General features: G+C 49.0%; 1 protein-coding gene across 28 annotated transcripts in view; it reads left to right on the plus strand.

Annotated features, from left to right (window-relative positions):
* Positions 1–25,314, plus strand: part of PPP2R5C (protein phosphatase 2 regulatory subunit B'gamma) — a 140,219-nt gene that overhangs the window by 63,174 nt on the left and 51,731 nt on the right. For all 28 annotated transcript variants that reach the window (XR_011250388.1, XR_011250386.1, XR_011250387.1 and 25 more), the window contains one exon: positions 20,914–21,113. Coding sequence is in view for 24 of the 28 variants with exons in the window: in XM_069559830.1 (XP_069415931.1) it covers positions 20,914–21,113 (200 nt within the window). In the remaining 4 variants the exon portion in view is untranslated. The remainder of the gene's footprint in view (positions 1–20,913; positions 21,114–25,314) is intronic.

The following is a 25,314-nucleotide window of genomic DNA, read 5'->3' on the forward strand; positions in this document are numbered from 1 at the left end:
TAAACATTGTATATTGATGAATATAGAAGTATGTAATTAGCGTGTCAAGTCCACAATTTCTTAGATTGTTGTTGCTTAGGACAAGGCCTAGTAAAAAGTATGTCCACTTGAATAAAAACACCAGGTAAGCAGTAGCACAACTGTGCACAGATGTGGCCGAAATTGAGGTGTTTGGGGATGCCTGAAGCACGGGAACCCTGGGATAGGCCCGCTGAGTTCAGCCCAAAAAGACTGTTGCAAAGAGCCCCGCAGCCTCCTGTCTGCTTCCAAGCACAGGAGCCCCGGTGGCGCTGGACTTGGAGACCGAGGGGTCTGGGTCCCAGTAGCCCTCAGGGGAGGGCTGGGCTCATGGCCGTCCGGCCACTTGCGGCCACACTCTGGCCTCCCGTGCTGTCTTCCTCCCCCTTGTCACCTCACCCTAAGCACCCCTTCACGCCCTCTTTCACTGGGTGACTTCTCTGTGTCTGTCTATGCTTGGCGGTGTAGCTCGAGTGAGTCACTTAACCTGCTGAGGAACTGTCTGCTCATCTGTACGTTGGGAATGATAACCTCTCTCTCAAGGAGTCGCTGTGGGTTCTACTTCCAGTGTGATGAGGGCGTGAGCCCCAGCACAGAGTGTGGACGTGCTAAAGCCAGGCATGTCAGCAGCCACTGCGATCACATCTGCCCGGTTCTTCCCTCGTTTCCAAATTCAGACCCCCAGCTAGTGAAAGCAGAGTACCGCTACTTCAGCTTTCAGGAGAGAAGGTTTGGCTTGGCCAGAACCTCGCGCTGGGCTCCCGTCTGCTCTCGGCCCAGGCTGCGGGGGAGCAGGGGATGGGCGTGAGGGAAACCCGCCACCCGGGTCTGCCCCTCGGGCCCACCCTGGGACTGCTCTGGCGTCCTCAGTGGCCTGAGAGGCGCTCAGGCCCGCTGATGCCTGGGGGTCCCGGCCTGCCTGTCATGACCAGAGCAGATGTTTTAAGACGGGGTTGCTTGGGGTCAGCGGGGAGATCCCTCAACTCTCAAAGTCAGGCACAAACTGTCACAGGATCGGAAAGTTGCCTACGACCACTAATCGTGTGGTGTTTTGGTTCTTTCTTTAGACACCACCGCCATGGGTAACTGGTCCTGAGTTTGCCTTCCCTTCTGGCCGTGATCGTCTTGCCCAAGAGACTCCTCCCCGGCTTTTGTTCATTGGTTTTCTTTTGAGAGGGCGCCGCGTGGTGGAGTTAGAGGCCCTGGGTTTGAGTTCCGTCTCTCCCGGCCAGCCATCAGGGCGAGTGACTGTGCCGAACGAGATTTCTCATCAGTCTGCCCTGGGAGCGGGCAGCGTGGTGTGTATCAGCACACTGCCGGGGTCCCAAGAGCGTGGTGAATACGTCTTACGTTTTCTCTCGAATGTGCCTCAGAGCGCTTTGGTTGGGGCTTCCCTCCTTCACTGAATCCCAAGTGGTCTGTTCCTCCGACCGACCAAGTCTGGCGCAGCCCTGACAGTTCTGTCACAGACCAAGGGTCACCTCGTGAGTCCGGCCGGAGCGCAGGGTGGCTGACATGCCCCTCGAAGCCTGTCTCCGGGAACGGAGAGCCCTGTCTGTGTCCAGCCCGCCTCGTCTTCTGCGCTGAGGCCATGGAGGTTGGGTGTGAGGTTAGAGGCGGGGACAGTGAGACCAAGGCCAGTTTCAGGAGGAAGTAGTCTTTTCAATCTAGGCCAAAAATAGTCTTTTCAGAAAAAGAGGAAGAAAAAGTGTGACATTAAGTGATCCCTTGGTTAGCATCTAAGTGTGGCTGTTGACACCTCACAGGTCACCAGTAATTGGCCTGAGTAAGCATTTCCCTCTCAAGGTCAGGGGGTGATTCCAGGGGAAATTCTCTTCCCACACCCAGCGTCTAGTAGGTAAAACCTCAGCATCGTTACCAGTCCTGACATCCAAGTCTCTTAAACCACGAGGTCATGTGATGCTTGCTTAATGTCTGAGGGCTGTGAAGTTGCTTGGGGGCGTTTGTATAAAGGGTTTACATGGTAAGATACCAGTTTGGTCTTATCGGTAATCTGATTGGAGACTAGAGCAGTGACTCTTTATTATAACCTGGGAGGAATCAGAAATCAACCCTCTAATTGACTATGACTACCCTCTCCTCTCCCAAGATGACTCTTCTGAAAACCTACAAGAAAAAGTCCTCGAATTTTGGAAAATCACTTCCTTAAATACAGCTCACTAGTGAGCATGTGATGATTTAAAAAAAACCCTCCGAGGAAGGTTAGAAGGTCTGGCAGGGCCTTCTATTCTGCTTCCCTTTCTTCGCAGTTTCCTGGAGAAGCCGCTTCCTTTAGGGGTCTGTTCACAGCACGCTCACAGCGAGGGGCGGAGGCACCTCTGTCTCTAGTCTCTGATGGCGGCCCGGGACCCTGCGGCTGAGGCAGCGGCCATCTGAGGCAGCCTGTCTGGCAGACGCTGGAAGGGCGATGTTCTGCGGGGAGAAGAGAGTTGTGGGGTTGGGGTGCCTGAGAGGCGGGCCTGGGCGGAGAGCTGGTGGGGGAGGTCCCACCTCGGAGCTGAGGTGCTGTGTGTCCTCCATGCGCCAGCGTGGGGCACGTTTCGCAGTCCACTGAGCATCTGAGAGAGTCAGTAGAAGGAAAAGTGGACAGCTTGGATCTTTAGTTGGCTGGTGGTGGTATTAGATGAGAGCCTGGGACTTCAGGCAAAATCCCAGACATCTGATGGTCTGTTGAAAAGGTTCCTTTGTCCGGGCCGTTCTCTCATCTAGGATACGAGCTAACGGGGAACTTGGCCCATGTCAGAGTTACTTATATTAGACACTGCTGATTTTAATTCACAGATTTTTTTTTTTTGAGGCAATTTTAAGATTCTAGAAATAATAATTTAGTTAACGTTTTGTTAAGGTTTACAGAGACTGGGGGACAGTCACAGTCTTTATCTTGACCAGGAGCAGCAAGGCCACCCTTCTTCCCCATAAGAAGCGGGCAGCACGTGGAGACCAGCCTGGGTCTGAAAGGGCTCCTGGCCAGTGGGTGGTACCAGAGCGGCCAGAGCTGTCCCCTGCAGAGGCTCTGAAGTCGCACTGCCTAGACTCGATGCCAGCCCTGTCACTTCTGAGCTTCGTCACCTTAACCTCTGTGTGGATCTGTTTCTTTGTGTAACTCGATTCCTGGGCTTAGAAGAGTTAATGCCTGGCACATAGTAAGTACTCAAGGATGGTGAGCTATTAGAAGTCTTTAAAAGAGATAAAAGTGAAGATGTCCTTGCTATTCAGTCACTCGGTGGAATAGCAACTTTGTGACCCCGCAGACTGTAGCACACCAGGCTCCGCTGTCCTTCACTATCTCCCAGAGTTTGCTCAAATTCATGTCTATTGAGTCGATGATGCTAACTGTCTCATCCTCTGCCGCCCCCTTCTCCTTCTGCCCTCAGTCTTTCCCAGAATTAGAGTCTTTTCCAATGAGTCAGCTCTTTGCCTCAGATGCCGAAGTATTGGAGCTTCAGCTTCAGCAGCAGTCCTTGCAACGAATATTCAGCGTTGATCTCCTTTAGGATGGACTGGTTTGATCTCCTTGCTGTCCAGGGGGCTCTGAAGAGTCTTCTCCAGCACCAGAGTTCGAAAGCATCAATTCTTTGGCACTCAGCCTTCCTATGGTCCAGCTCTCACATCCGTACATGACTCCTGGGAAAACCATAGCTTTGACTGCATGCACTGTTGTTGACAAAGTGATGTCTCTGCTTTTTAATATGCTGTCTAGTTTTCTCATCTGATTTCATGGCTGCAGTCACTATCCGCAGTGGTTTTAGAGCCCAGGAAGAGGAAATCTGTCTCTGCTTTCCCCTTTTCCCCTTCTATTTGCCATGAAGTAATGGGGCTGGATGCCATGACCTTAATATTTTTAGTATTTAGTTTTAAGCCAGCTCTTTAACTCTGCAGCCATGAAACCAGAAGACGACTGCTTCTTGGCAGGAAAGCTATGACAAACCGAGACTGTGTGCTGAAAAGCAGAGACGTCACTCTGCCGACAAAGGTCTGTTCAGTCAAGGCTGTGAGGCTGTGGTCTTCCCAGTCACGTATGGTTGTGAACACCAGAGTGTAAAGAAGGCAGAACGCCAGAGAGTTGATGCCTTTGAACTGTGGTGCTGGAGGAGACTCCTGGGAGTCCCTTGGACAGCACAGAGATCAAATCAGTCAATCTTAAGGGAGATCAACCCTGAATACGCATCGGAAGGACTGATGCTGCAGCTGAAGCTCCAGCATTTTGGTCATCTAATGCGAACAGCTCACTCATTGGAAAAGTCCCTGATGCTGGGAAAGTTAGAGGGCAGAAGGAGAAGAGGGCGTCAGAGGATGAGATAGATGGCTGGCTGGCATCACTGATGCAACGGACATGAACTTGGGCCAACTTCGGGAGATGGTGAGGGACAGGGAGGCCTAGCATGCTGCCGTCCATTGAGTCACAAACAGTCAGAAAAAACTGGGTGGCTGAACAACTACTACTGCTAGTTTTCCTTCCAAGGAGCAAACATCTTAATCTCACGGCTGCAGTCACGGTCCATAGTGACTTTAGAGCCCAAGAAAATAAAAGCTGTCACTCCTCCCACTTTTTCACCTTCTATTTGCCATGAAGTGATGGGACTGTATGCCATGATGTTAGTGTTTTCAATGTTGGGTTTTAAGCCAGCCTTTTCACTGTCTTCTTTCACCTTCATCAAGAAGCTCTTTAGTCCCTCTTTGCTTTCTGCCATGAGGGTGGTATCATCTGCGTATTTGAGGTTGTTAATATTTCTCCTGACAATCTAGATGCCAGCTTATGATTTATTCGCCCTCTTCTCCTTCTATGGTGTACTCTGCATAGAAGTTAAATAAGCAAGTAAACAATATACAGCCTTGTCATACTCCTTTCCCAAGTTTGAACCAGTCCATTGTTCCTTGTCTTGTTCTAACTGTTGCTTCTTGACCTGCCTACAGGTTTCTCAGGAGACAGGTAAGATGTTCTATTATTCCCATCTCTTTTCAGAATTTTCCACAGTTTGTTGTGATCCACACAGTCAAAGGATTTAGTGTAGTCAGTGAAGCAGAAGTACTTGTTTCTCTGGAGTTCTCTTGCTTTCTCTATGATCCAACGAATGTTGGCAGTTTGATCTCTGGTTCCTCTGCCTTTTCTAAACCCAGCTTGTACATCTAGGAGTTCTCAGTTGTGTACTGCTGAGGTCTAGCTTGAAGAATTTTGAGCATCACTTTGTTAGCGTGTGAGATGAGTACATTTGTGCGGTAGTTTGAACATTCTTTGGCATTTCCTTCTTTGGGACTAGAATGAAAACTGACCTTTTCCAGTCCTGTAGCCACTGCTGAGTTTTCCAAATTGGCTGGCATACTGAATGCAGCACTTTAACAGCATCATGTGTTAGAATTTGAAATAGCTCAGCTGGAATTCCATCACCTCCACTAGCTTTGTTCGTAGTGACGCTTCCTAAGGACCGCTTGACTTTACACTCCAGGATGTGAAGTGTGGAAGTGTGGAAAACTAGCAAAAGAAAATACGATAGGAAGCTAAATTTTCAAAATTGTTTAAGGAAAGTCTTCAGTCCTCAAGCAAAAATAAATAAGATTGGACCTCCAGCAAAAAAAAAAAGAATAAAATCTGAAATGTTCTATACAGTTGAGGCGAGGAAGCTGGACGGAGTTTCAGCTGAGCTGCAGGCAGAGAGCTGGGGCTGGAAGTCCCCCGACCTGCCAGCAGAGAGAGTGAGTGAGTGAAGTCGCTCAGTTGTGTCTGACTCTTTGCGACCCCATGGACTGTAGCCTACAAGGCTCCTCTGCCCATGGAATTTTGCAGGCAAGAGTACTGGAGTGGGTTGCCATTTCCTTCTCCAGGGGACCTTCCCAGACCAAGGATTGAACCTGGATCTCCTGCATTGCAGGCAGATGCTTTACTGTCTGAGCCACTAGGCCGCCGGACCTGACCACAGCCACAGGTGAGGGCTTCCCTTCTGTGCCCTGACCTGCCAGCCTGAGACTAGAGTCGCTGCTTCTCGGATCACACACCCATTCACAGCCAGTTTTAGCATTGCTGTAAGCAAGTTGTTCTGTTATTTCGGAGAGTTATGTTTCAAAGATTTTATCTCAAGGGTTTGAAGATAGTTCTTTTTCAAAATGCTATTTAAACTGAGTAAATTGATTTAAATATATTATTTCAACGTTAAACGTCTGGCTGGGGTAATTCATGTTGACTGGCGGTCGGCCGTGTGCAGAAAGATATCGCATCTAGGTTCAAGCCCTTGGTTTTGTGTATGTCCCTCCCTGTGGTGCCCATGTAGGAGTTACTGTTTCTAGAGACCTGTTGTAGTTTCATCTCCCCACTCTGGAAACTGCTGCCGATACCCCAGTCTCTGAGAGCAGCGGTCTCCTACAGTCTCGTCGAGCCAGAAAGAACCTTAGTTTTTAGATGCAGAAACCGCGGCCCAGAAACGTCGAGCAACTGGCCACCGCAGGGCACGGTGGTGTCTCCTGCCGACCTGGTCTGCCTCTGCGTTCCAGTTCATCTTGTCTCCTCACCCGGGTAAGCTTCAGGCAGCAGGCTCACACCCCAGAAAACCAGCTCCACCATCCTCCCTTATAAACCTTTCGAGTTTCAGGGATCTTTTCCCATCCAAATCCAGTTACGCCACAAATTGATAGTCCAAAACATCCATGAACTCATCAGAGAGATGGGCTCCTCCATGACCCAGCGGGCACATGGCTCATAATTGGATTTGCGGTCCATCCAGCCCCTCTTGGCCAGCAGTTACGCAGCCGCCCTCGCGCCGCACTGTTCCAGGGACCGGGGCAGCCGAGCACGGCCACGGCGCCCTGCTCGCCAGAGCACCCACGTAATTGTGTTATGCACGACCAGACACCAACAGCCTGAGAGTCGGCCTTTGTTAGGTGCCGGGCTCGCTGCTGAGTGCAGGGCATCGGCGGCCTGCTCGGAAGTGCCTGGAGAGGATGAAAAACGTTGCTTCCGTAGCAGACATTTTCTGAGGATAGGCGCATAAACAGGATGGAGTAATAGAAGCTAACAAGCCACTGCATCTGATTAATGGGAGACAGAAGCAAGCACCCTGTATTGAGGGCATGGTCTGTTTCAGACATCACTGCAGCACGTCTCATCTGTTCACAGCCCCCCACTTCCCACTGCTTAGTTACCCCCCATTTCCCAGTTGAGGAAACTGAGGCCCACAGGGGTCCAGCCTCCTGCCCAAGGTCACTAAGTTAGTAACAGGCGGTGCTGAAATTCCACCCCACGTATCCTCCCTTTCCACCTTGGTTCTCAGCATGCCTCATCCTCCCCGTGAGGCTGTGCCCGTCCTGTCCCCAGACACGGAGATTGCAGCTGCCTGCTGGATTCGGGCTCCTCCTGTGGCCCTTGGCACCGCCTGCAGCTCTGCCCCTCACCGTGCCCACGGGCGGGGCGGGCTCCTCTTCCTGGGTCCAGGAACAGCTCATGTGGGAGCCAGGCAGAGCCCCCATCAGACCGGCTGGCTCTCCCTGTCACCAGGCCCCGCACGTCAAGCAAACGGGGACCAAGTAGAGGCATCGTCTCAGTCTGCCCTGCAGCTTGGGGTCAACTGGTAGTAAAGGAGCGGCTGAGTGTCTTTCAGCACACGCCAGACACAGTGTTTCCTGTGTCAGCTGATGGTAAAAACACCGGCGATTGCGTTGGCCTGTTTTTCTCCAAGCCAACTGACCCTCTGGCCAGCCCCGTGGACGACGCATCTCATGTATCAGGGTTTAGTCTGCGGTGACCACCCTGCACAGGGGTGTCGGAACACCGCCCACAAGCACCCTTGGCTTTGTCCTTGTCCCGCCGCTGTGGTGCACTGGTCAGATGCCTGTTGTTTGCTGGGGGCACAGCAGCTGTGCCCCCTCTTCACCTCCATGGTCCTCCCCAGTTGAGGCCAAGTTCAGTGTGGGATGTCGGGAAGCCCCTGGGGACGGCTTCAGCTCTGTGTCCCTCGAGGGGCGTGGGCACCCCCCCCGACCTTCAGAGTGGATGTGCTGAGCCTCGGAAATGGGGGGCTGTCCTCCGTCTTATCTGCTGGCATCCTTACCAGGACCAGACTCTGGACAGGGAGTAGTTGACAGGTTGTGAGCTGAAGACCGGAACCCAGCATAGGTAAATATTAGTGCTGATTAGTTAATACTAGACCGCGAGGGACAGGACGGTGGGCACGGGAGATGAGGCTGGCAGCTCCCGTGAGGGTTCAGAGAGGTCTCGCACCACCTCCATCACCTTCCCCTGCCAGGGGAGGATGACCCACAGTGTGCACATGGCCCCCGATGTCCTGGTCCCCGATGTCCTGGTCCCCGATGTCCTGGCCCCTGATGTCCTGGTCCCCGATGTCCTGGCGCCTGTATGGCTTCCGGGCCCCGACTCCCGGGGCACACAGTCCCTCGGGGTTGATTGGACCATGTCCTTCACTGGTCCTTCGTGCCTCAGCCTTGGGCCATATGTGCGTGAAGAGCCCCCAGTACATCTTAAAAGAGCTTGTGTCCAGAAAGAATCACTCATCTATCTGAGACACAGAGAATGGGGGTAGAGAATGTGAATAAAAACTGAAAAACCTCTGTTATTTTTTTAATATATCCTTCTCACAACTCCACACGGTTCTGTCCACTGGTAAAGATATGAGAAGTTCTGCAGCCTTCGTTTGACCGTCTCTTATTTGTCAAATGTAATAAAAGCGGTTTCTTTTCCTGAAGTGATAACCTGTCCTTGTGCCTTAGATAAGAGCTGCTGTGTTGCTGGCGCTGTTGGTCGCCAGGTACAGTGGTATTGTATAATATTTCATCAGAAACGCCAGCCTCAGTGAGGGAGGAAGCAGCGTGACCAGAGATGTTGGGCATTTACTAATTTGTACTCATGGTGAGTGTCTTATTTGTTCCCCAATGAGGCGTTCTAGAGCTAAGTCCTTAAGCAGGAAAGAAAGCCTTTGTCAACAAATTTGGGGCTGAGTCTCTTTATTCCTAGGCGTTTGACTTAATCTTTCACTGTCAAAAGAGCGGAGGCTATAATTCAGCCCACATCTGTTGACTTCCTCTTACGCATCGCCTGCGCCAGGAGGTGCAGACACATTCCTAAATGCCCCTGTGTGTCCACTGGAGGTTTTCCAGGCTTCGAATCCTGTCGTGACTTCGCCGTGTTCTTTGCGGCGGGGTCTAGGCTGGGAATCAGTTTGTTTCTCCATGTGATGTCCTCCCCTGAGTTCACTTGCCTTGACGAAGAGCTTTTCCGAGGAAACCAGTCTCTGCTGGCCATTGTCTCACCTCAGTCTGACCCTCCTTCAGCCTCTGCCCGCCCCGCCCGCCTCCCTGGCAAAGCTGCCAGTTACCAGGGTGCAGGGCACGGGGATGAACTAGACCTTGGCTTCAGATGATGCTTTCTGAAATGAGAATAACTGCCTTATAAGTTTACACTGTAGTCTCATGAGAAAGGGGTGGTGGGCTGGGGGTCAGTGGTGGAAGGTCAGTGAGGAAGAGGAATGGGACCTGCTTTGTGTGTGAATACAAACAAGACTGAAGAACTGCAGGAAAACCAGAGGGGAAGAAGGGTCTCCAAGGCTGGAACGAGGCACGCGTGGGTTGGCAAGGAAACCAGTCAGATGTCGGATTTACACGAGGTGCGCTTGTCCTGAGCCAGCTTCCAGCCTGGACTCAGCCCCAGGGAGCAGGTCTTTTCCTGTGGGAGGGAGGAGGTGAGCTTCACGCGCGTGTGCAGCTCAGCTGATAAACTACAGAATTGGAGTTTGCAAAGGGAGCGTTCATAATGGATTTCGAGCCTTAGTTACCACCAGCGAAATGTGTTTAAAGTGAGAGTGGTGATGTAGAAGCTGCTGGCATACTTGCATCACCAGACTGACATCCAGGTTATAGAGCAGGCGGGGTTTCCACTTTGCGGCGCCCGGAACGCCACCCAGAAGGACCGGAGAAGGGCAGCTCTGCACAGCGAGGCAGGATGCAGGGCCAACCGTCCGCCGCTGGTTCTCCCCGAGCAGCAGGTAGACCGCGCCTGGCGCTCTGGCCCCTTCACATCAGCAGCGGGTTACTAGCTCCTTGTGTAGGCGGTACAGACAAGAGAGTGTGACGCGGAGAGCCTGTGGGCTGTATTTGTATGAAATATCTGACCCCTCAGCTCAGTGTGTGTGGTGAAGTCCCATCAGATCTAAGACGCTGTTGATTGTAAGTCCAACCTTGTTTCAAGGACCACCGAGAAAGAAAGAGAACATAGAAAGGGAAAGAGAAGCTTGGTCTGTTCGGTGTTGACGTGGACCGTGTACGCATTAGAATAGGTGAACTGTGACCCTTGCGCTGTGACGCTGAGAAAGACAAGGTTGATGATGGTTTTTAACTTCATCAGCCAAGTGAGGAACCGCTGGAGAGGGAGGGTTCGCTCAACTTTAAAATTACGTAGGCACCACGGATCCGGGTAGAATTGGTCTCATCGCATCGTCTATAGAGAAGTGAGAGTTTCATTCAGCGTATTTTTCAGGCTCTCAAGTTGCAGAAGTTTGGATTTGTGGAGTAAGAGCTAATTATTACCAAAAATGACCCCTGCCCGGCCAGCGCCCTACGGAGCCGTGCCGGGAGTCACGATTGCCTCGTGAGAAGACTGAGAAGTCAGCTCGTAGACGCTGCTTTCTCCCTCCTGTAGATCCCCTGCTTCTGGCATCTCCACTCCAGTGCCCTGTGCCACTTGGGAAGAGATCTTGCTTCCAGGTCGCGTTTATGTCGGTCATCTACTTAAAAACCCTCTCTGACTCAAATCTATCTACTCGCAGTACTTCTCAGGTTTTCCTGTCAAAATGCAAACCTCTGAGAATTTAGAGTGCTGAAATGCCTCACACGAGCAGCTTCTTTGAGGAACTTGTCATAAGTTTTATATGGACTTTGCATTCTGCTCTGATACCCGTGTCATTATTTTAATATAAGTGTGATTTAAATTATGACGCTGCTCAGTTAAATCACCCTTATTTGTTTCCTTCAGATCAACTTTTTCAAATTCAACAGATTATTTGAGGTTCTGCTGTGTGCTTGGCCAGTTCTAGATACTAAGGATTAAGTAGTGAGCAAGACAGGAGTTTCTCCTCTATGAAAATGTATGGCTGAAGATCCACTGTGACTAATTTAGGTTTATAAAATGTAATCTGTTGCCTTCAGGTAAGGTTCTGTCTTTTTGAGCTCAGATTTGAGAGGTGGGCAGGTGGTGCTAGAGGTAAAGAACCCACCTGCCAAGGCAGGAGGTGTAAGAGACTCGGGTTCGATCCCTGGGTCCAGAAGATCCCCTGGAGGAGGGCGTGGCAACCTACTCTAGGATCCTTGCCTGGAGAATCCCACGGACAGAGGAGCCTGGTGGGCTACGGTCCATGGGGTGGCGAAGAGTCAGACACGACCAGAACAGCTTGCATGGCACAGCACCTGTGGATCGTTTTCCCAGCTGAGTGGGGCCCAGCCCCTCTACAGCGAGCCTTCGCCTCCTGGAGCTGACGTGGCTCCTGCCCTCCCTCCAAGGCAAAGTTCAAGTGCCTTGAACCCTTCAGGAACCCTTCCCTGCACCACACTCCCCACCCCCAGGCCCTGTCCTGCCTCACGCATCATTGCAGTTCTCACACCTTTTAGTTGTTGCTTTCTTTTAGATCAAGTAGCATGCTTTAATTTATCTCTTTGTTGTCGTGCCTGGTGTGTGTATGCTGGATACACTCTTAAATCAGTTCCTTGTGATACAGGCTCGATGTGTTCAAGGCTGGGGCCTGCTCTGCTCTGCTTTATACCAGATGCATTAGATCTGATGAACAAGTCGTACCGCCGTTTTTACATTGTGCATCTGAAGTCATAATTGCTGATCCTTTCTTTGAGAGGAATAGGGAGACACTTTATTTATAGTTAGAAAAAATTAGAGGTCATTAAGATTTCATCTTGATTGGGAATTTTTTTCAAAATTTATTAAGAAAAAAAACTCACACACACACTCATATCCAGAGCTTAAATTCTTCAACGGAAATGCCTGGAGGGACCTTAGAAAATGTGCTGGGATCGTCTGTGTGTGTGTCCATCGAGGTTAGTTTGGAGATCGTCAGTGCTCATACCTCTAAAGCTGTTGTGTAGGAGACGCCTGTGTAGACCAGTGTGTGGAGTGTGTGCTGGGCGGCTCTGGGGGCCCCAGGCTCTTGCCTTTGGGAGGAGGGTCGGAGGCAGCAGACGGGCGTGGAGGAAAGGGGCTCACGGCTCGCTGTGTGCTCCTGAGGGTTCTTGAGGGCGTTTTTTGCCATGTGCGTGTACTCTGTAACCTTTGCAGTTTGTAATGTAACTCACAAGACTTGTGCACAACAAACGCAACGTGTGAAGGATCATTGCAAAGCAGGTCTTCCTGTAACCAGCACCCCCACCAGTCACCCCCACAACTCCCTGAAGGTCACACGCAGGTCTTGGGGCGCCTGTTTCTAGCCTCCGTATGAATGGAATCACACTGAGTAAGTCCTTTTCATCTTGCCTCTCTCCCTCAGTCTGATTTTGTAGGGTACGTCTGTGTTGTGTGTGGCCGTATTTCATTCATCGCCACAGCTTCAGACAGAATATTATGTAACGCCCACTGCTGGTGCACATTGGATTGTTTCTGGTTCAAGCTGTTAGTGCTGCTGTGGACATTCTTTGACACATGTTGTGGTGCATGTGTGCCTGAATTCCATTAGGTTTATATAAACATACACACGTGCACACACACACACACACACACACGTGTATTTAGTGAAGTGAAAGTGAAGTCGCTCAGTCATGTCTGACTCTTTGCGACCCCATGGACTATAGCCCAACAGGCTCCGCTGCCCATGGGATTCTCCAGGCAAGAGTACTGGAGTGGGTTGCTATTTCCTTCTCCAGGGGATCTTCCCAACCCAGGGATCGAACCCAGGTCTCCTGCATTGCAGGCAGACGCTTTTCCGTCTGAGCTACTAGGGAAGCCCATGTTTTATATGTATTTAAAATATATATTTTAAATATATGTATTTAAAACATATATAATTCCCAGCAGTGCATCCCAGCTCGCAAGCACATTTGTCCGCCTCTGTCCTTGGTGACGCGGGGCCCTGCAGCCCTGCCCAGCAGCCCTGCCCAGCCCAACACGGCTGCTCCCAGCACTGGGTGTCTTCAGACTGTCCGCCAGTCTACGGTGTGTCTCGTGGTATCTCACTGTGGTTTTCATTTGCATTCCTCGAGTCGGACATGACTGAAGCGACTTAGCAGCAGCAGCAGCAGCCACTAGTGAGTGGCAGTTGGTTAGCCTTTGGGGCATATTCATGAAGTACCCGGTTAAGACTTTTGCCTCGTTTTCTATTGGTACTCTGCGTATTTCTTACTGACTTATTGGAAATGCTTACATGTTCCAGACGTTAATTCATTGGCTATATGTTTTCAAATAGTTCTCTTACTGTGGCATGTCTTTTCATTCTTCGTGGTATCTTGATGAAGAAAAAGGGTTGAGTTTTATATAGTTCATCACATTGGCCTTTTAATGATTGCAGTCCTTAGGTCGTAAGAAGTCCTTCTCTACTTCTTTCTCTACATGGGATATTCTTTCGTATTATTTTCTAAAAGCATTAGAGTTTTATCTTTCAGACTGAAGTCCTAGCCCTCCAGGAACTTGTTATTTTTGCATAGAATATGATCCGATTTCTTCTTTCTCTATCCTTCCTTCTCTCCTGTCCAGAACTGTATTTTTAAAGACTGATCTTTCTTCGCTGTCCTGTAGTGCAGTCCTGTCGTAAATCGAGTATATACATCTCTACAGGTCTATTCTGGGCCTTGTTCTTGGTGGCCGTTTTCCTTCATGAAACTTCCCTGTGAGTCTAGATTTCTGGAACAGCAAGTCCTCCCACCCACCCTGTGGTTCTTCTCTGAGGGTCTTGGTGAGTGTTGCCCCTTTGCTTTTCCATGTACCTTTTAGAATTCACTTATCAGTTCACAGAAGTCACCGTTGGATTGGATTGAGATGGCACTGAACCAGGCGGCTCAGTGGTAAAGAATCTGCCTGCCAATGCAGGAGACGCAGGAGAGATGGTCGACCCCTGGGTCGGGCAGATGCCCTGGAGGAGGAAATGGCAACCCACTCCAGTATTCTTGCCTGGAAAGTCCTGTGGGCAGAGGAGCCTGGCAGGTGGGATCTCAAAGAGTTAGCCGGGACTAAGCATGCACGCACAGACCTGCAGACCAGTTCCTTCACCTGCTGGATGTCATCTGTAGAGTCCTGTCGTCCGTGTCTATCTGGTTGGGGAGCTAGGGAGAGCTCCCCTCGGAGGCAGTGGAGAGACCAAGGTGAAGCCCTCACCGCTGCCTTGCACCGTTGCTCAGGCAAGAAAGAGAACAGTGTCGGTACTCGTGGATGAAAGGGTGGTACACACAGAAATCCAAAAGGACTCACAGAGGCATCACTAGAATTAATAGGAGCTGGGACCACCTGGAGGGCTGGGCTGGGGTGGGAGGCGGGAGGGAGGTTCAAGAGGGAGAGGACACGTGTATACCTGTGGCTGGCTGACGTTGATGTGTGACAGAAGCCAGCACAATATTATAAACCAGGTATCTTCCAATTAAAAATTAATTAGTTAAAAAATGCAGGAAATTTGTTTTCATACACACAAAAGGGTTCAGTTCAGTTCAGTTCAGTCGCTCAGTCGTGTCCGAGTCTTTGCGACCCCATGAATCGCAGCACGCCAGGCCTCCCTGTCCATCACCAACTCCCGGAGTTCACTCAGATTCACGTCCATCGAGTCAGTAATGCCATCCAGCCATCTCATCCTCTGTCGTCCCGTTCTCCTCCTGCCCCCAATCCCTCCCCGCATCAAAGTCGTGTGACTTTTGTAACCAGCTACCCTTGTAGCTGTTCTGTAGTGCAGTCCTGTCATAAATCAAGTATATACGTCACTGCGGAACAGCCTTGACTGTATATTGTCACAAAAGAGTAACTGGTTACAAAAGTCACACTCCAAATCTGTTTTTTTTTTTCCTAAACTACAGCAGCAGTTAGAAAATTCTTGAATCTTTTTAAAGATACAGTTTATAGTAGCATCAGAACATAACAGATACCTAAGAATAAACCTTGAAAAATGATGCGTACTGTATTTTTAGGAGAAGAGTATAAAATTTTTATTGAAAGACATTTAAGGAAAAGAGTAATTGGAGAAATATTTCATGTTTGTGGATTGAAAGAGTCAGTATTGCAGAGACTTCTATTCTCACCAGATTGATCTGGGGAATTTGAAGGGCCATGCATGGTCAAGATGTAAAGCTGGACAAGGTGAAGGAGCGTCATCTGACAGGTAATAAGGCCCATTGTGAGGCTCTGCGATGATGCTATGGGGGAGGTGACGGTGCGACAGAAGGGCTCTCATGTCTGCAGACACTTGGTTCAGGACAGGAGACGGAGGAGGCAGTGGGGAAAACAGTCACTTCAAAATCCGGCATGTGAATTCTCTTTCAAAATCAAAGCAGTATTGCTGAACTCTTCTTGGTGGGGGGTACTTGCCAAGCGTAAGTGGAATTTAATACCTATTAATGACGAATCCCAGATTTATTCCAAGTTGGTAGTAATTGGGTTCAGCCGTATTCCCACTCACTTTGTGCTCAGAATAAGTGTATTGGGAAGACAGGACGCCACGGCTGAAGGATTGGCTCCCTCCTTCTGGAGAGTTTGTCCGTGTTTCCGTTTTGTGTGGACTGCCTCTTGTCTGCGGGCTCAGAATGGGCACATGCTGGTAGGCTCTCGTCCCCACACTGTCAGGAGGGTGGGTGCTGGGGGCCGGGAGAGGCGCATGGGGGTCTCTCAAAGCTAGCCTGCCGCATCTGCTTATGTGAGTGACTGCGAAACGGTTCCCAGCCTCATGGCCGTGCCTCCGGGAACATCTTCTCAGAGTGACGTTCTCTGGGCTGGCGGTTCGTGCAGCTCTGGCTTTGGTTCTCATCGGGGTTGTGTTTATTTGGGAAAAGCCATCATCTCTGTGCTAAGAAGTCCTGCCTCTCTCTGACTGTCCTGCCAACAGTTGATCCTTTTGGCATCTTGGAATGTTTCTCTTCTCCACCAAGATGAGTCATATGGAAGTGGGCTTCCCTGTCTTGTTTTGTTTTGTTTCCTTTGATAATATTTCTACCCAGAGACTGAGTTCACATGCCGCCCCTTCCAGTACAGCGACAGTTCAGTGATGTAACTTTGTGTCCCATCCTACAATTTGGCGGTTACAACGTGTTGTCCTGTCCGTCGATCCCTGCGATAATTGAGATGCACAGATGCTGTAAACACCTGTGGAGCCAGCTGTGATGTGCTGGGTTGTGTTGGATTCACTCGGGAAGGCCTAGAGAGGCTCCTCACTGCCTGGCCAGCGGAGCAGTCTCAATCACTCCTGCCTGGCAGCAGAGCAGTCTTCAACATACACCTCCAGTGTGTGTCAGCTCCTGTGTCAAATATTAGTACCTCCTATTTTTCTAGTCTTTGTAAAAGCAAACACAAGTAGAAGTTCTGTCATCACCCTGGGTAGGCCCCAGGGCTCACCCACATTTTGCGGGTCAGCGGTCAGAGGAGGGTGTCCACTCCTTATTAGCTTGCCCTGGAGCCACTGGTGAGAATGCTGCCCTCCCTCACCCAAGGGCCAGGGGCACTCACGAAGCCACCGCAGTCTGGCAGCAACCCTCATTAAGCACACCCCTATGCATCAGTTGTTAATTACAGACTTCCCTTTAGGAAATATGTTTTCTGAAGAGAAATGTGTTCTTCAGATGCTGTGGGTTACTGTCTTTTCTCCGCTCCTTGCTTCCTGCAGGTTTTGCGTGGGTATCATCAGGTTTGCTCCTGGTGTCATCAAGGATTTACCTTGAAGTAATCAGGAAGCATCCCAAGTTCACATTAGCAAATCAGTGAAAACAACTGAGGGAGGGGTGAAGAAATTCATATAAACGCAAGGCACCTGTGATGTTATCTGTAGAGAGGAATGTTACCGCTCTTAACTTAAAAAGATAATAATGAAAGGAAATGTTACTCAGCATTAAGAACGCTCTCCAGCCAGTGCCGTAAGTGCCCTTCCATGTTCCTCTTGCTCTTAGATCAGAGATCTCACTCCACACACTGTCGGGCTTCCGGGTGGTACCCTGCGGCCTGTCCAGACCCCTGTCACGGGGGCTCCCGGCCAAGCCCGCGGGCTACAGCAGTTTGTCTCATATTGTGCTTTTTAGTTGATGCTCTCTTTGGGGCCCAAGGTTGCTCTGTAATGTGTCCGAAAACAAGAATGTCAGTGTTACTCATCTGTAGACAGTTTAAAGTAAACCACTGTCACTCGTGGGCAGAATTCCAAATCCATTCTTTTATTATTGTGCTTCATAGAAGTAATTGTAATAATTGGGTCAAATCCAGGGTCATGGTTTATTACTTCGAGAGTCAATACAGTCTTGAATACCAAACGCTGAGGCGTGATATACCGACTGTGTCAGCCCGGGTTCGTTTTTACCGTTTGATCCACATTGCATGGTAATCAGAACAGTCAGGTCAAGTACGGGTTGTATCTCTCGTACCTTTTTTCCTCTTTCAAGGTTAGCAATTCTCTATGGCTGATTCTTGTTGATGTTCGACAGAAGACAACAAAATTCTGTAAAGAAATTATCCTTCAATTAAAAAATGCATTAAAAAATATTAGCAATGCTAACAATAGTTTTTAGAGAGTTTATTTTTCAATTACAAAAATAACTCATTCTGTAGAGACCCAGCGTACACAAGGGTAAAAAGCATATTCTCCCACCACCACCTCCACTCATTTTTATCCCCAAGTGGTACAGTCTGTTAGCACAGCAGAAAGTACTGAAGATTTTTAAAATATGCTGACCAACAAGAACCTAAATTAACCTGCATTCAGAAAACACAGGAGGGACTTACCTGGTGGTCCAGCGGTTAAGAATCTGCCTTGCAATGCAGAGGACACGAGTTAAATCCCTGGTCAGGGCTCAGGGAACCAAGCTCCTGTACGCCATGGAGCCGCTGAGCCCGTGTGCCACAGCTGCTGAGCCCAGGCACCACGGCCAGAGAGCCCGTGCACCGCAGCAAGAGATCCTGCCTGCCACGCTAGGACTCGGCACAGCCGAATAAATCAGTGAGCATGAGGAGATATCTGATGGGCTGTGGGTATGATAGTTTTCACTCGATTTGATTGGTCTAATACAGTTTAAAAAAAATAATAAAGTTGTAAATGTAGCCAAATGAGTTTTCAAAACACGAGTTCATGAAATTTTGCTCACAAACTTTAAATAAACTGTAAATAAAAATATTTAATACAGTAAAGATGGAAGGCAGGAGGAGAAGGGGACGACAGAGGATGAGATGGTTGGATGGCATCACCGACTCAATGGACATGAGTTTGAGTGAACTCTGGGAGTTGGTGATGGACAGGGAGGCCTAGCGTGCTGCAGTGCATGGGGTCAAAAAGAGTTGGACATGACTGAGCGACCGAACTGAACTGAACACCTTAGCTGTCTGGAGCCCTGGAAGAATTGACAGTTTCAGCAAGTTGAGATTTTCTTGGTTTTTTTTAGAAGAATATTTACTGGTAGAGATTTTATGAAGAAAAAGGATTTTACTCTGCCCTTCCTTCTTGCTGCAGTAGGCTTGTTTCAGAGCTCTGGTGACAGCTCGGTCGTCATCATGTAGCCTTTAGGGGTAAATATGGGCTTCTCGGCTCTCTACAGTATGAGAAAGCCAGAAGGTTCCATGTACACAAGCTGTGACTACAAAATGTGTTCATTCAAGGTGTTTCTGGCAAAGTGGAGGGTGAGTGCAGGTGTGGAATTGAGTGAGGACTGAAGTCAAGCTCAGAGGTCATTGAGAAAATGAAGCTTTTCGTTGAAAAGGGCTGGATATTTGATTGTAAAGAGACCCAGACATTGTAGTGACTGTTACTCATCTGAGTGATTCAGCAGCCACCTAGACTCAGAATGTCTGTGGTCCTGGCTCCGTCCCTCAGTCCTGAGTACCCTTCAGGCAGCACGCCCTCACCCCTTGGCAGCTGTGCAGTGTGGGGACTCGGGGAGCTTCCCAGGAAGTGGGAGGCTGTGCTGAGGTGCCTGCTAGTTGCAGGGTTCCACACTGGGCACTGGGGGGTACCGAAAACCAAGGGACAGTCACCTGGCACCTGCTCTCAGAAAGCAGCCCGATGGGGAAGAGATGCCCAGCGAGGGAGCTGACCATTCAAGGCAGAAAGAGCTAAATGACGACCAGGAGCGCGTCCTGTCTGACCAGGAAGTGAGCAGGCCCAAGCGAGAACCCCAGACAGGAGGGGCAGCTGGTGGAGGAAAGGGAGGTGAGGGGGCTGGGGGAGCTGATGCGGGGAGAGGCAGGAGGAAGCAGGAAAGCCAGGGTCACCTGGGCACCCACTCGCGGTGCCGGCTCCTATGGGGCGGGGGTCTCAGCAGCTTTGGTCTCAGGACCCTTTCACACCCCTCAGAACTATGTAGGACCCAGAGAGCTTCTGTTGATGTGGGCTTAACTACTGATATTGACCACATTAAAAATTAAACCAGAAAGGGTGGTATCATTTTCTGTTTTTGTAAGTCTTTTTAATGTCTGACTTACTAGGAGAGAGCTGGATTCTCCAGCCTGCCTCTGCATTCAGCCTGTTGCCATGTGTTTTGGTTAAAACAATGCAGGAAGATGCGTGATTGGGAAGGGAGGAGCGTTCCAACAGGCTTTTCAAATCATTATGGACATTTTCTTTGATGCCACAGCAAAAAGTAACCAGTGAGAGGTTTCTTGAAGGAATCTGCAGTGTGGAATCTGAAACCACAGTGATAGGCTCCTGTACACCTTATCAAATTAAGACCCAGTGGGCTTTTTCATCCTCCGAATGGCTATTTTACCCTTAACTGATAGTGTAACACCAGTGTGATCTTGTGGAAAATCTTGGTTCACTGTGTCAGGCAGATCTTGGACACATTTCAGTCAGTGGGTCAGTAGATCCTGTTTGTTAATGTCACTGCCGATTTCCCCTTTAGCCCAGAAAGCTGTCACATTCACACGGGCAGATCGGGGCTTTCCAGTACCTCCCAGAACGTCACACAGAGCTCCATCACTTCCCAGTCCTACACTGACCCTCCGTGCCTGCATCTCACTTCTGTTGCATCATTGTAAAGATTTCGTGAGAAAAGTATGTGTGGTGTGTATAGAGGTCTCAGTGCGCCCCCGGCCCAGGCGAGCATTCCCTCAGTAACACCGTTACTGTTTGTGCTGTTTCCGCGTGGCTGTTGTCGTGTGTGACGCATGTTGACCGTCACCCACGCTGACGGAGGATACGGGGCCCCAGGGTGGGTGGAGAACCCCCCGCTGTGTGCGTGGAACAGCGCGTTCGGCCAGCTCCACAGCGATGGTCCTTGCTGCTTGCCAGCTGGCCGAGGGACAGCCACCACGCCCTCCCCTGTAAATCTCGAGCAGCGGCGGGCCTGGGGGGCACCCCTCCTGCGGCCTCTCACCTGCCGTGTGCAGCGGGCCCGCAGTGCCTATCGCCCTACACCGGAGCTGCGGTTTGCCTCCTGTTCCACTGCCCGCCATGCTGCGGCATGCGATATGGCTTCAGGGTCACGTTTGTTGAATGAAAGCACTTAATTAGAATTTTATTTTGAACAGTACTCTGGACATGGCTTCAGAGAGTTAAGAAACATAGAAACATATGAAACATATGATCTGAGCAGCGACTAGCTTGTTTTTTCCTTTCATTGTCTTTAAGGAATGTATAACCTCTCTTCACTCCTACCCCATCTCTTTGTTTCTCGAATCTCAATAGAGATTCAAAAGTTGTAGAAAACTTGAAAGCACGTCGCAGTAATTCTGGGTTAAGCATCGTTGCGATCGATAATCCTTTGCTTTCTCCTTTTCAGATGTTCCTCCTGCTGATCAAGAGAAGCTTTTTATCCAGAAGTTACGTCAGTGTTGTGTCCTCTTTGACTTTGTTTCCGATCCACTAAGTGACCTAAAGTGGAAGGAAGTAAAACGAGCTGCTTTAAGTGAAATGGTAGAATATATCACCCATAATCGGAATGTCATCACAGAGCCTATTTACCCAGAAGTAGTCCACATGGTGAGTAATTGCCGTTAACCGGCGTGCCCCGCCCTCGGTTACAAACTGAACTCTGACTTGCTTAGAATATGCTAAGGTGTTTAAGCCTAACGTGACATTTGCTACTGAAAAAAAATCCTCCTGTTCAAAAGTAGGTACTGGCACCTGGAAGAAGGGACATCTTTGTGCCGTGCCCTAGACCACAGTTAGGGAACTCGAAGGACCGCCGTGCCCTGCGTGTGTTAACTCACCTGATCCTCACAGCCACTACGTGGGGTAGAAATGTCAGAACTTGCATTTTTTCCTAACTGTTTTACTGTCTTAAACAGTGCCCGCGCATAATTCAGAAGGAAGCGTGTGGTCCACACACGGGCAGGGAAATGCGAATGGTTGGGAGGAGGTAGAATAGCAGTGGGGCCAAGCTGGAGTCAGGAACGCCCACCCTGATTGGCTGGTTCACTGTCGGTTTCGTTTGACCCCCAAATCCCCGTCTTCAGTCTCAGACTCTCCAGCCCATCTCTAGGTCCTTCGCAGATCCCGCTGTGACCTCAGTTACAGAGGTCACATCTAGAGGTTACCATCTGGAAACATTTCATGTGATACCATTTTTAAAACTCTAATGTTTAATGCTGAACTCCAGTTGTAACAGACAACTGGAGTTTTTTTGAATTGTTATTTTATCTGTCTTTGAAATATTACTCCTTGATAACTAGGGAATCCTTGTGGCTTAATATAAAATGTTAAATCCTGATTTCCATTGAACTCTCTAAGTTTCTGATTCTGTTCCCCCAGAGCTATATATTTCAAAGTTGACTCGGCTCATTGACCTAAAATATGTTTCTTACATTCGTATGTGTGCTTTGGGAGAAAAGAAATGTAAGTCACGTTCTTTGTGTAGTTCACAATTTCTTGTATCCAAAGTTGAGAGATCAGCTTGCTTCCTTTATTTTGGTTAGCTCTTAAAGGTCAGACTTTACCAGCCTATCGTCCGCCTAGGGCTGTGAGGCCCGTCTGGGTTCCTCCCCGGACGCCTACCTGAAGAACCATCACAGGCCTATTGTTCGTCACTAAGTCGTGTCCGACTCTTGGCAACCCCGTGGTCTGCAGCACGCCAGGCCTCCCTGTCCTTCACTATCCCCTGGCAGGTGTGTACTGATCAGTAAATCCTTTAAAGCCTCTCTCATTCAGACTAAGGAAAATCAGGGAATGTCTTTTTCTCTCCTTAATTTCCGCTCTCAGTTACTATGGAAGGGCCTCCCAAACCCCAGAATCACAGAGAGAAAGCTCTAATATCTTCTAACACTCTGATAATTCTGTTGTTCACAAGATGTTTTGCAGCCCTCCTGGAACATTTTTTTTTAAATGTCTCAGGGTAGGGATATGACTGTGTCTTCTAAAATGATTGAAAAATCATTAGTCCCTTCATCATGTGATGAATATTCCCCTTTCTCCATTGACTTTAAATGCTGCTTTACTGTATATTAAATGTATTCTATTTTTGAATTAAATGTACCTATATGGCATCTATTATAAACACTCAATTTATTTGTATTAGATGACCGTGTGGAAGCTTCTTCTGTTTGGACGGGGCCTGGGCTACCGGCAGCCCCTGAGTCCTGCTCTCTCCCCGGGAGGGAGGGGTCTGCAAGGGGCATCGAGGCCCAGGCTGGCTGGGTGTGGACTGGATTCCTGCCCTGCACTGCTCATGGGCCCTGGTCTCTGCTGGGTCTTTCACCAAGGTGGCCTGTTGCCAGAACTACTTAGCATGCCTCGCGCTCTTGAGACTTGTTTCAGATGAAGTGATCGTTACTTCTTGCCTCCCTGTTAAAACCGTATCCTAATAACCAGGCTCTCCCACCCTCTTAGCTTTGTTCCTATTCAGGCAATGCAGACCTTCTTCAGAGTCCTGGGCATCTTGCCTCTAATGCACATAGCAGACACTTGCTGAGCATCCCCTGAACACGTTTTTAGGTGAGGAAATAAGAATGGTGAGCAAGATGTGCGCCTTCCCAGACCTGGGATCAGTAACGTGTCGTCTTTGGTTAAGGTGAGGCCATGAAAGACGGGGAAATGGGGAGAGAGTAGAGTTGCAGGACCGCCCACGTGGTGGGAAGAAGGTGCAGAGAGAAACCTGGTGTGAGGTGAGCTAGACTGTCCCACGAAGGTGCGCAAGGAGGTACTCGCAGCATTTCTGGCCCTCTCAGAAGCAGAGAGGGTGCAGGACTCAAGGTGCAGCACCTGGACCCAGCGGGGCAGGTGCAGAGGTGGGCCCCTTCACAGTTCCATCCCAACTGCCCCTGGTGTGCTTACCACTGAGCCTTGCTTGAAGGGTTGCCTGGTGTGTGTTTTGCTTTTTTTTTTTTGGCTGCACCACATGGCCCATGGGATCCTAATTCCCTAACCAAGGATCGAACCCGTGTACCCTGCAGTGGAAACACAGAGTCTTCACCACTGGACTGCGAAGGGAGTCCCTGTCTTAGTATTTTTACCGACATTTATTCCCACTGACTTTGAAGAATCCAAAGCTCTAGAGATGTTGCAGTTTTATGCTTGCTTCTTTTAAATACGTTGCCTGTTAGACTGGGCTGCTTTTTTTTTTAACAGATTTATTGACGGGTAATTCATAAGTACAATCCACCCCTTTAAAATGCACAGTTCGGTTCAGTCTGTTCCCAGGGTTGTGCAGGCATCAGCACATATGATTTTATAATATTTTTCATCCCCCTAAAAAAAATCCCGTATCCATTAACAGTTACTGCCACTCTTCCTAACTCCCCACCCCTGCCCCTGGTAACCGCTCCGCTGTTTTCTGCCTCTGTAGATTTGCCTAACCTGGATATTTCTTAGAAATGGAATTATACAGTACACGACCTTCTTTTACTTTGCATAATGTTTTTACGTTTCATCCATGGTGTAGCATGTGTCAGAACTTCTTTTTATTGCTGAATAATATTCCATTACATGAATATATGCTCCACATTTTATTTATCTGTTTATCCATTGATGGACGTTTGTGTCATTTCTGCTCCTTAGCAGCTGTGACTGATGCCACTGTGAGCATTCCTGTACAGACTTCTGTGTACATGCTGCCGCTGCTGCTAAGTCGCTTCATACATGTTTTCATTTCTCTTGAGTGTTTACCCAGGAGTGGAACTGCTAGGTCCCATGCTGACACTCTGTGTTTAGCGTTTTGGAGAGCTGCCAGACTGCTTCCCAAAGTGGCTGCCCCGTTTCACATTCCCAGCAGCAGAGTAGGAGGGCTTCAGTTTCCCCACCTCTCCCGTACTTGTTACTGTCTGTCTGTTTGATGGTGGCCATCCTGGTAAGTGTGAGCTAGGATCTCACTGTCGTTCTGGTTTGTGTTTCCCTCTTGGCTAATGACGTTTAGCACTTTTCATGTGAGCTGTGTCTTTTTATACGTCATTCAACGGAAATTAAATGAACCTTATAGATCATCAAGCCCGACCTTTATTTTCCAGATTAAAATAGCTTAGGTTCAGGGAGATGAGGATGAAAAGGGAGCAATGCCCATGGGGGAGGTTCCTGGAGTCTAGATTCTTGGGCTAAATTACATAAACTCCATTATCTCAATATTTTGGCCATTTTTAAAATATAGTCAGCCATCTGGTATTTAATTAACTTATCTAATTAATCTGTTTTTCAGGCATTGGCATGTTTCTCATAGCAAAACCAAGTTAACAGCATAGCCTCTTCTTTCACGGAATACCATTTATACTTGAACGACTAACAAAAAAGTTATTCAGATTGGGTTTTCAGGGAGCATCTTCTCACAAAATAAAATGAAAATGTCACTTTAAGGAAGATAACTGATGATGTTTGTTGTCAATGATTAAAATTTGAGCATTCAAAGAGAAAATTCAGGCTCTCAGGAGAAATTTTGAATTTTGGAAGATTTGTGTCTGCCAGTGCAGACGTCAGCTTCCCAGTGCTGCGCGCCATCCTTCTGAGACTGGCGTCGATACCAGTGAGTGGGATCCTTAGCATACACAGTGAATGGAGCTAGACGTTGTGGTGCCTCCACAGTCCTGTGAATATGTTGAAAACAACCAAATTGTACATTTTAAAGGGGTGGATTGTATGATACGTGAATATCTCAATAAACCTGTTTTTAAAAAGCGTGGCAGTTCAGTCTAGTAGGCAATTTGTTCACAATACATTAATACACATAGTTCAGTGAGGCCAGTATTTTCCAAATGACAAA

The sequence above is a fragment of the Ovis canadensis genome, chromosome 18 (assembly GCF_042477335.2).
Source record: "Ovis canadensis isolate MfBH-ARS-UI-01 breed Bighorn chromosome 18, ARS-UI_OviCan_v2, whole genome shotgun sequence".
In the NCBI taxonomy this organism is placed as follows: domain Eukaryota; kingdom Metazoa; phylum Chordata; class Mammalia; order Artiodactyla; family Bovidae; genus Ovis; species Ovis canadensis.